Source organism: Leptonychotes weddellii, chromosome 12 (genome assembly GCF_054177405.1).
Source record: "Leptonychotes weddellii isolate Sample4059 chromosome 12, ASM5417740v2, whole genome shotgun sequence".
NCBI lineage: Eukaryota > Metazoa > Chordata > Mammalia > Carnivora > Phocidae > Leptonychotes > Leptonychotes weddellii.
In genome coordinates this window covers 48,672,814-48,684,407 of record NC_138380.1, presented here as the reverse complement: position 1 = coordinate 48,684,407, position 11,594 = coordinate 48,672,814, and the positions used below count along the sequence as shown (strand labels likewise).

The 11,594-nt window shown below is 40.2% G+C and overlaps 1 protein-coding gene across 1 annotated transcript in view; it reads left to right on the top strand.

Moving 5' to 3' along the window:
* Window positions 1–574: 574 nt before the first annotated feature.
* Window positions 575–11,594, top strand: part of SP4 (Sp4 transcription factor) — an 85,307-nt gene continuing 74,287 nt past the window's right edge. Inside the window, exons 1-3 of the mRNA XM_081800434.1 lie at window positions 575–1,283; window positions 1,687–1,811; window positions 2,320–3,874. Coding sequence (XP_081656560.1) covers window positions 1,277–1,283; window positions 1,687–1,811; window positions 2,320–3,874 — 1,687 coding nt within the window. The 5' untranslated portion in view covers window positions 575–1,276. The remainder of the gene's footprint in view (window positions 1,284–1,686; window positions 1,812–2,319; window positions 3,875–11,594) is intronic.

Below are 11,594 nucleotides of genomic sequence, written 5' to 3'. Positions count from 1 at the left end.
TTATTTGAAACGGAAGGCCTGAAGGAGGGAGGTGAGCAAAGAAAGGAAAGGCGAAGGCACTGCTCCTAGAAACCGGGTTCATTCAAACCCGGAGGACAGCAAACCCCGCCTCCCCACGCCGCCGCCCGCTCAATCGCCAAGCGCTCCGGGTGTGAGCTCGCCCCGCGGGGAGCGGCTTGGAGCCGAGGAGGCGGTGGCAGAGGTGGTTTGGGCAGCCCCGCGCGGCGGATAGGCCCAGACAAACAACACCCATTCCCCCTCCCCCTCGCTTAGTTCAACTCCCACTCGGCCCCGGCCACGCCCTGCCGCCACCGCCCCCTCGGGCAGCTTTCCGCTCCGCAGCCAGGCCTCGGTCGGGGGCGGGAGGGAAGGCGGTGCCTGGGATGGGCCGCCGCGGCCAGCGGAAACTACAAGGGCCGAGAGCCTTTGCGGCAGCGAACCGCCCCCTTTCTCCCACCACTCAGCGCGCGTCACCAGGAGCTCAGCCAATGGGGACCGAGCCAGGGAAAAAGGGCGCCCGGGTCCGGATGCGCCTCAGGAAAGCCATGCTCCCTGCGCAGGGGCAGCGGGCAGTTCACCCGGCGCGCCGAGTAGTCGGTGGTTCGCAAGCCCGCTTATCCGACCCGCTCGCTTCCCTTGAGCGACAGCCCTACTTTTTTCTTTAGTGGCAATTCCGAGGGATGCTGGAGCAGGTTTTTGAGGGGAGGGCGCTGGGAAATGAGTAGGGGGCGGGATATCCTGAGACAACAAGTTTGGCTGTATGGAGGGCCTACCGGCAGCGAGCCTGAGCTAGAACGCCGAGAGAAGGAGCACCGGAGAAGCCAACGGAGGAAAAGAAAAGCGGCTGAAAGGCTAACCCCGGGAAAGGGGGTGGAGAGGAGGCGGCCCCAGCGCCCCGGCCCCCGGCAGGTCGGCGGCCAATCCGCTGGGGGAAGGGGTGGAGAGTCGGCGGCTCCGGCGGAGAGAGGCCGAGGGGGGTGGGGAGTCGGCCGGGCTCGCGCCGCCCTGGCCCCGCCCCCGGCCCGCGCCGCCGCCCGCGCCGCGCGCCGCCGCTGTCAATCAAGGGCGAGTCAGCCGGGCTCGGGCGGAGAGAGGAGCTGCTACGCCACAGCCCAGCGGCGGCCATTCGCGGAAAAAGAGGCAGAGCCTGTGCCAGCTACAGCCTCCTCCGAGCCACCGCGGGCGGGCGGGACCGGCCTCTCCTCCCGCCTCGCCCCCACCCCCACCCACCTCTATCCCTGTGTCTCCGTCTGAGGGTTTGTCCTGTTAATGCGGGATGAGCGGTACGTATTCTCCACCCCCCTCGGTCTCCTTCACCGCCTCCCTCCCTCCCTCCCCAGACCCTGCTCGGTTCTCCCCCCTCCCCCGGGGCCGCTGAGATGCTTTAAGGGGAGGAGGAGAGGAAGGGAGGGTATCAGGGGGTGGGAAGGAGGGTTGTGTTTTGTCTTAATGTCTGAGAGAGAACAACCTTCTGGGTGTTGCTCTGGAGCGGATGGGTCGGGTTTCAAACCACGTTTTGTGATATCCCCCTCCTCCCTTCCCTCCTTCTCCCCCACCCCCTGCCGGTGTGCGTGGATCGCGGGTTTATGGAGATTAATGTTCAGGGGGAGGGGGAGAAGAGGAGGGGGGAAGACGAATAATAATAATCCTAATAACCTGTTGTCGTTGGGGGGGGGTTTGTTGCAGATCAGAAGAAGGAGGAGGAGGAGGAGGCGGCGGCGGCGGCGGCAGCAGCGGCGATGGCTACAGAAGGAGGGAAAACCTCTGAGCCAGAGAATAACAATAAAAAACCCAAAACCTCAGGCTCCCAGGTAAAAGCAAACATAAAAAAAATTCATCACGAAACGTTAGGGGAGAGAGGGAGTTTTGTCCTTTAATTGCCCAGAACTGAAGAACAGAATACAAATGTTCATCCACTCAAAGCATCCTTCTGAGAGTGAGGAAGTTAAATTGTAAATTCATAAAGATTTCACATGTTTGAGGTTATAACGTTGTTTAAAATTACATTAGGAACTCAGACTAGTAGAAAACGGTGTGTATTTTCCCAAGGGCATTTTGAATTCATGAGAATGTACTTTAGAAAAGTTTGTTAGACATTTCCTTTTATTTGAACTTTATATTACAGTATCTGCTTCCTTATTCTTCTGTCTTACTGCTTTTGTTACTATTTCTTTTTTATTTCTGTCACTTCCTGAGTAAGTTCTGAAACGTAGAGCTGTCAAAATAAATAAATAAATAAACCCCTTCCAACTACTGGCCTCCACTAAATCCGCCCACTTTTTCCCCCCCCCCTCTCCTTTACCATCTCATTTTGGGTAGGACTCTCAGCCCTCTCCTCTGGCTTTACTGGCAGCTACTTGCAGCAAAATAGGGACTCCTGGTGAAAATCAAGCAACTGGACAACAACAAATAATTATAGATCCAAGCCAAGGATTGGTGCAACTTCAAAATCAACCACAACAGCTAGAACTGGTAACAACACAACTTGCTGGAAACACTTGGCAACTTGTTGCCTCCACTCCTCCTGCTTCAAAAGAAAATAACGTTTCTCAGCCAGCTTCTAGTTCATCTAGTTCTTCCAGCAGTAATAATGGGAGTGCATCTCCTACAAAAACTAAATCAGGTAATTCTTCCACCCCTGGTCAATTTCAAGTCATACAAGTACAAAATCCAAGTGGTAGTGTACAGTACCAAGTGATCCCACAACTTCAGACAGTGGAAGGCCAGCAAATTCAAATCAATCCAACTAGTAGTTCATCTCTACAGGATTTGCAGGGTCAAATTCAGCTCATTTCTGCAGGTAATAATCAAGCTATACTCACAGCTGCTAACAGGACAGCTTCTGGGAATATTCTTGCTCAAAACCTGGCAAATCAGACCGTTCCAGTCCAAATTAGACCTGGTGTTTCAATACCACTGCAATTACAGACCCTTCCTGGTACTCAGGCTCAAGTTGTAACAACCCTACCAATTAACATTGGAGGAGTGACTTTAGCTTTGCCAGTGATAAACAACGTGACTGCTGGAGGAGGGACTGGACAGGTTGGCCAGCCTGCTACTACTACTGATAGTGGGACTTCCAATGGGAGTCAGTTAGTTTCCACACCCACCACCACCACTGCTTCTGCCAGTACTATGCCGGAATCTCCCTCCTCCTCCACTACCTGCACAACCACTGCTTCAACATCTCTGACGAGCAGTGACACATTAGTGAGCTCAGCAGACACGGGCCAGTATGCAAGCACATCAGCCAGTAGTTCCGAACGCACTATTGAAGAATCTCAAACACCTGCTGCTACTGAGTCTGAAGCACAGAGCTCCAGTCAGCTTCAGTCTAATGGAATACAGAATACACAGGATCAATCCAATTCTCTTCAGCAGGTGCAAATTGTAGGCCAACCTATCTTACAGCAGATCCAGATCCAACAGCCTCAGCAACAGATCATTCAGGCTATTCCACCGCAGTCATTTCAACTGCAGTCAGGGCAGACAATTCAGACCATCCAGCAGCAGCCTTTGCAGAATGTTCAACTTCAAGCAGTAAATCCGACTCAGGTGCTTATCAGGGCTCCAACTTTAACACCTTCAGGGCAAATCAGTTGGCAAACTGTACAGGTTCAGAATATTCAGAGTCTTTCAAATTTGCAAGTTCAGAATGCTGGGTTATCCCAACAATTAACCATCACCCCAGTGTCTTCAAGTGGTGGCACAACTCTTGCTCAGATCGCTCCTGTGGCTGTTGCTGGTGCCCCAATAACTTTGAATACTGCTCAGCTTGCATCAGTGCCTAACCTTCAGACAGTGAGTGTTGCCAACCTGGGTGCTGCAGGTGTTCAAGTGCAAGGAGTTCCAGTTACAATCACTAGTGTTGCAGGTAAGTTACTATGGTCTTTTCTCTGTAAGATCCTTTCATGTAGTTTTTAATAACAGTTACTGCTTTTCTTTGCTAACTCTTAGATTTGATGTAGACCTCTGAAATAAACATAATCTTAAGGAATCTAAAATCACAGGAATATTATATTAACTGCCATGAATATCGTCATCAGTGTGACCCATTCACATCTGTACATTTTAATATTAGATTTTCCGTGTAAAATTTGCTAGACACTTTTAAAAAGTTATTCTTCCATGGAGCAAAACTTCCTGATTAGAATCATAATTGTCTTCTGTAATTTAGAGATCATATTTGAATACACTTGAACTCTTCAGAAAGAACTCTGATAAAAATGATGTTTATATCTTCTTTCAAAGAAAGTAGATTTAAAGCTGAATTAGTATACAGTTGTGAATCTGTTGAACTTTAAATTCTACTTTGTAATAAGGCTAACTTTTTCTTAAATTGGAAGTTCTGCTTCAGTATCTTGTTGCTCATGCTTTTGCGTTTTGTTATACAGTGTTTTAAACTAGATATTGATGCAGTTTAGAGATACAGTTGTAAGTTACAAATTGATTAATTTTTATGTCTGTTTTTCTGCTAAAACCAGGATTTTCCCAGGATTTTGAATAGTTACTTACATATAAAATTATACCTAAATCTTCTGGTTGTTATATTATTTTCAGGTATTTTTAGTGTGAAGTTGTTGAAAAACAATTAAAAATGAAATAGAATGTCGCTATTTTGAATTGTAGTAAAAGTTATTTTAAAACCAATTATAAAGCGGTTGTTTGTTATGCATATAAGGAGATTTCTGAAGTATTTGGAAAAGTAGTCTTATTATTTTAAATTTTCTTGATTCATCTTTTTTTTACCTAATAATACCTTTGTTTTCTAGTAATTAAACACTTTTTACTGATTCTGATTTGGTGAAAACCTAGTTGTGGTTTTAGCGCCTTTGATACTGTCAGATCTGTTTAGTTAAATATTTTTATTTTGATAATCTGAAATGAATAAGCACATCACTTTTTAATGATCTTTCTTGAAACAGGTTTCAGAAGAATTATGCTAGGGTTTTTGTTTTACAGTTAATACCTAAAGTAAATGTATATATTTATAATTGGATGTTGTCAGATAGAGTTCTGTGATGAAGAACAGAGATTATGTGTTTTATTTAGATGCCCATTACCTCTAAACCAGACCTATCCAGTAGAATTTTCTGTGATGATGAAGTGTTGTATATCCTATCCAGTGTGTTAGCCATGTGCAGCTATTGAGTGTTTAAAATGTGGCTAGTGCAACTGAGGAACTGAATTTTTAATTTATTTAATTTCAATTTAAATAGCCACATGTGATTAGTGGCTTCTGTATTGATAGCACAGTAACCTAATCAAAGTATTTTGAGTGTGGTACTTTTCTCCCCTAAAGCTATTGCAGCACAATTATATAAGTATTTCTCTGGATTACAATCCATAGCATGCTTGCTTTGTTCATACTCTTTTCTAAAAATTGACAATATCTTAAGTATTAAAGAAAAATGTCTTTTTTTGATGGGTTGAATGACAGCTTGCATTATCAAAAGTTACTTTAGTTACATTTTGATTTGCCTTTTAAACATTAGTTAGTGAATTATGATTAAGAGAATTGAATGAGTTATAATTTAGGTTAGGAATAGTTAATTCTTCTGTACTGTAATTGGTATCAGTTACAACCCAGAGTTTCCCCCTTACCCATTGTGAGAGCAAGTCATTGATAAGAGTGTGGTCTTCTGACTACCTGACTCAGATTTACTTGAATGATGCATTATTAGGAAGGCAGGATCCACTTTCTGGAACTATAACTTTTGGGGGTGTGGTCAAGGCATTTGCTTTTCAAATAAACTTTCCAGGTCATTCTAAATCTCATTGAAATTTGAGAACCAAGGATCTAGACATCAGTAGTGAACCGTAAAGCAAAATATGGAAGCAGATGGGTGTTGGAGCTAGTTCATGTGTGCCTCATGGAATGGATTTTGATGGCAGAGAGAACTTAGAGTTTTTATTTCACAAGCATATTTTGACTAGCCACATGCTGAGCAATCCCAAGAGGTATGTTTAGTCTTCATTTTCAGAGCTAATTTTTTTTATTATTATTTAAGGAGTTTACATGATTTGGGTATCACTTAAGTGTATCAGGAAATTTAAACTTTACCAAGTTGGATTTTTTTTCTCCTGAAACCAAAGATTTAAAATTTCGTTGATGTTAAAGAGTTTATGTTCTAATAGATATGCTCAATCATTTTAAGAAGATAGCCATGTTATAAAGCCCAGAATTGTACTAACTTCTACAAGTCAGTGCAATTAATCTGGGCCTAGATATATAGTGCACATATATCCCTTTTATAAATGAACCCTGTAAGTTCTGATCTTTTACTTTGTATCCCCACCTTTTGGTACTTTTTAATTATTTCATATGTCTGTTCCTTCCCCCTAAATGGTATTATTTAATTTTGTTTAATTAATGGGAAAATTTTTGCTCTAAATATTTATGACAACTATTACTAGGCTTGAAAAAATTATTAATAGTTGGCTTTGACAGAATGTAATGACTAGCTCAATAACAACGGGCTAAAAGTTATCATCCATCCTCATGTCACTCTTCAAGAGACATGGGAAGGGTCTGGATGATAGGAAAAAAAAAATTTATATGGTAATCAAATGAAACCAGTTCTTGAAGCTAGGGAGCTTCATACTTGATTTTATGAAATGAGAATGTTAGTGACAACCCAGGGGGAATCTCTTTCCATGATAATGAATTCAGCATAATGTGTTTCTGTGGTTTGGTCTCCTCTCAGAATCCTGACTTCCAGGCTGAGTATCTAGCATTTAATTAGTTGGAATTGTAGTAGGAACTAAGTACATGTTCCTCCTACATACTTAGTGTTTATTTCTTGTTGGAATTGTGAGTTTGACTTTGACGGAAGGAAAAGCAGAATTCCCTCTTTAAGAACAAAGGTAACATCGTACTGCTGGTTTAAGAACATCCTTTGTTTTAACTAAGTGACAAAAGTAAGATTTTTGCTCTAAGAGAACTACCTGTTTGCACAGTGTACTCAGGTAGCCAATGAGCCTTAGATAAAATGAACTTTAGGAGTTACATCTCCTTAGTTAAAAAATTTGGAACATGTGGGGACCATTGATATTTAAATCTGTAATTAACTTGCATTGACTGGGGATTTGATTTGGTTTTGGCCTTAATCATCCATCTGTTGTAATAGGTCATGTTTTTGCTTGATGGATGGGTATTTCTTTTTTTCATTTTAGTGGCAGTTCACATTATTAGGCTAATTCCTACACAAAGGAAGTTCAAACTCAAAAGATGTTGCTCGCCCTTCAAGAACTTGACTGTCAAACCTTCCTTTACTTTTGGGGGGATTAAAGTATGAAACCTGGGGATGTAGCAGAATCAGGAATGGGAAGGCCAGTTCTTCATAATTAGGGAAAATGGGGGCCAAACAAAATAATTGACATTTATATTTAATTTAGAAACCTGACTATCTAGTAGAATCAACTTCTTACACCAAACTTTTTTACAGAGCTCCTAAAAGTAGAAATTGACTTGAATTTTAATACTAATATGATTTTTCTTAGCTATATATGTTCTGTTAATTTGGATTTTTTTTGGCATCTTAAAATAAGATACATGTATCATACATATATACAGATATATAAATATATGCACGCATTTGTGTGTGTAACTATACAAATGCCTCCTGTGTTTGGTAATTTTTTTTTTTTAAGTCAGTTTGCTCTTGTAATTTTATTTCTCTAAAATCTTATAGTACTGTTTATTACATATTGAATTTGTTATGAGGAACTTATATCTTGTACCCTGTACAAGTAATTTAGGTTCTGAATTACCAAGTTGGTTTTACCCATTGGATGATGTATAGCATGACCTTTAAGATTTGTTGATGATGACATAACAGTATCATTACTAATTTTTAAGTTTTTCATGGAAGATGAAAACATACCGTTGTAAAGCCACATTAATTTTTAGAGGGCATCTTTGAGAAGGATTTCAGGATAGAGAGGGGCGCAAGGGAAAATAGTTTTAATTATCTGTTTTTTGAATCTGAATCAGGGAACATATAATAAGTAATACTTAATATTGGAGCAGGCATAAAAGCAAGTTGGAGAGGAAAAAGAAGGAAGCTTGATTAAGAAGGAAGATGGGAAAGTGCCATACATAGATCTTAAAGAAATAATATGGATTTACAGGATGATAGAATTCTAGTTTGAAAGGATCTTTGAGGTTGTCATTCACCAGTTGTAGCCTCTTGGTATCGTTGCTGAAGTATTTATAAAGGAATTTTGTATGTTTCTGTTATAAGTGAGAGCAGAAATATGGGTAAGAGGTTCTCGAGTGCTACATGAAGTACTTGGGGATGACATAGTAATAATTGAGGGGGGACATGTGGGCTCTTCTGTACTTTAAGATTGGATGTTCATAATGCCTGTCAGTTTGCTACTTAATGAATGAGCAAATTGTGGCAAAGGGAAACCTGTTGAACCACAAATTGCTTATGTATGTATGTGGTGAGATAAAGGCCTAATGAAATTGTAGTTAACTAATGTAATTTAAATATAATTGAGTGTCTCTCCCTCTCCCTCATTCCTTAGTGGTATTTTTAAAAATGAAGAAACTGAAGCCCAGAAAGATGAATTTCTTGTACATTTTGGCAGAGTGAGGACTGGAATCTTGACTGGCGCTCCAGTTGTCTTTCTGCTCTATTGCTGGCTTTGTTACCTAAATCTTTTGCTAGTAAATGAGTACATGTAGTTGAAGTTTAGGGACCAGACAAGGAGAGTAGCTTGACTTGGTCTTCTCCAGATGGATTGTGTCTGTTGTCACTGGATATTCAGCTTTAGTATATTGAATATAGTGTTGGTAAAAGCACAATTCCCTAGGTCTCCCTGTTACTGAGTTTAATGGTGGAATCTTAGTGGTATTATTTTGTCCTTAAAAGAGCAAATTCAGAACTTAATGAGATTAGTACATTCTGTATGTAGGTAAGCAAATCATTAGGCTGTCCAGATACTGTATCTTTTCTCAAACTATATTTAGAAATGGCTTTTTTTTTTTAATGAGACTTGTGGAGGAAGAAAACATTTATTGTTTACCTTGGTGTGTTAGGTGCTAAGATAGGTATTTTTTATGTTATCTCATTAAAACCTATAATATCTTTGTTAGATTTTCTTATTGTGCCTATTTTACAGATAGCCTCATGAGCTTTAATTTAAGAAAGTTTGCCCTCCAGTAAGTGGTAGAACCATGATTTAAAATCATCTGTGATTCTGAGGTTTTTGTTCAGGAGACAAGGTAAAAGGATGAGTTCACAGGTAAAGGCTATTTTTCACCCTTTTGTGTCTGATCTGTCCTTACATCCCATAAAGGGTAGGTGGTTTTGAAAAATGAAATGCTGACTGTGCAGTTAAAGTTTGTTCTAGTCCTAACATTCTGTGGCACTGACAGACAGTTATGACTAAAAGTGGTAAAAGAAATGGTGAATAGAAACTATTGTGGCTGCCTGGAGATCTCTGTGTTAAACTCACATTTTACAATACTATACGTGGAAGGTAGAAGGAAGGACATAGGATTAAGAATGAAAACAAAGAGCAGCTTGACATTTTAAGAATAATGTCAGGAAAGCAGAAACTCATAATAAAGTAGGCTTTTAAAATAATTCTAAACAACTCATAAGGCTTCAGATCACAGCAAAAGACACTGCTTGAGCAAAATGGTGCAATATGAAGAAAAGACAGAGATACTCTACTGTGCCTCTGTTAACCAGCAAGGAAAATGCACTTCTACCTGAAATGACTAGAGCTGTAATTCACTGAGATTCTTTGTTCAAGGTAAGTGAGAAGATAAGGGACATTTAGTTGCTTTTTGGGAGTCAGAATGATCCAGATAAATGCCATCCTCGGGTCTGAAGGAACTTTCAAATTCAGTTTCAGGCCAGTATAAATAACTTAAAAGTTACACAGCGTGGAAGAATTGAGCATGAATTAAGTACCTCATTTTCTGAAAACATCCTATATTGCAGACAGATGAGTTGATAACATCTTTAACAGAGTCCCTGAGTGGATTATCCAGTAGTTGGCTTCTGAGCATTTAAAAAAGAATTCAGGGATCACTGGGAACCCGTATGGGTTCACTAAGAAACTAGGTTTATGTATTCTTCCTCTAGGGTGTCCAGGTGAGTATAGAAAAGAAATAATGTCGCCACAATGTATTTTGATATCAGCGTTGGTAGTCATGATTTCTTTAAAGGCCCATACCTGGTTGCTCAATTACATGAAAAATAATTGTCTACTTCAGTGGAAGTCAGTGGTGGTATTGCATAAGGTTCTATCCTTGATATAGTCCAGTTGAATATTTTTTACAAATACTATAGTGAAAGATGGCCTATTTAATGAATTTAAAGGTGAGGCAAAGCTGGGAGACTTTGCTAATAATTATGATGGGGATAGACTTGAGATTCAAAGTGATCTTAATACTCTGGAATGCTGGGTCAGAATTATCAAGATAAATACAATAGATCCTCTGTTTAAAGGGGTAGGGGAAATCGTATACCCACAAGATGAAAAACCTAGGTTGGCAGCAGGACATGTGAAGGTGATTTGGGATTTATTGGCTTAATATGAACTAAGTAGAGTAAAGCTCCTCCTTTATTTTGTGTTTGTCAGACCATTTCTGCAATATTGTATGCATTGCTAGGTGTGGCACATTTTAAATGAGACACTGACAAACTGGCAATCATATCAGGAGGGATTGCTGAGATGCAGAGTGTGGAAAACATTTCATTAGCAATAATTAAAGAGTGGGGGGTTTTATTGTTAAAACAAGAGAAGGAGTGACCACTGTCTTTGGCTTTTTTTTTTTTTTTAAATCTGTTTTGCTTTGCCCTGGGAAGCCAATAGAATATGTATATTTACACACAGGGACTAGTGCTGTAAAATAATGGAATGGTTTGTTTCAGAGAGTAGTGCTCTTCCTGTATTAGAGGCTGGATGTCCATCTCTCAGAGACAATGCAGAATGTAGAAGAATTTCTTGTACAGAAAGTTTGATTAGGTAAACTGTAAGTCTTCTAATCTAAAATTGAAGATTCTATGAATATTTGATTATATGGTCCTATTCTGGGTATTTCCATCCAGCATATGGTGAGAGTTCTCTGTCTTAGTTAAACTTAATGACTGACCAAATATTTACGGATTGGGGGGTGGGGATTTTGAGGGTCACATTTACAGTTTTTCTTGGAGTATAATTAAGGTGAATTCTATTAAGTAATAAGTATAATAATTTAATTCATAAATAGATTTCTGTTCTTCACTATTTGTTAGACTTACTGCACTCTTAGATGCTATTTTTCTATGTTACTTGCACTTTTATTTGGTAACTACCAAAGCATTAGTATTTTAAACATACATTTCATTGTCCAACATTGATTTCTAGTTAAGATATTTTATCTCAGTAGCTCTTTAACCATGTTTAGTTATGTTTCTGATACTGTCACTTTAGTATGAACAATGTGATTACTTTTTCTTTAGTGAAATTGGAGAACATTTGGAAAATCTAGGATTCTTACAGAGTTCAAACTCTGGAAGCACTCACAGCTTCGAATTTGTGAATTTACTCCTTGGAATAAACAGATCCAATATCTCTTTCTTTTTTTT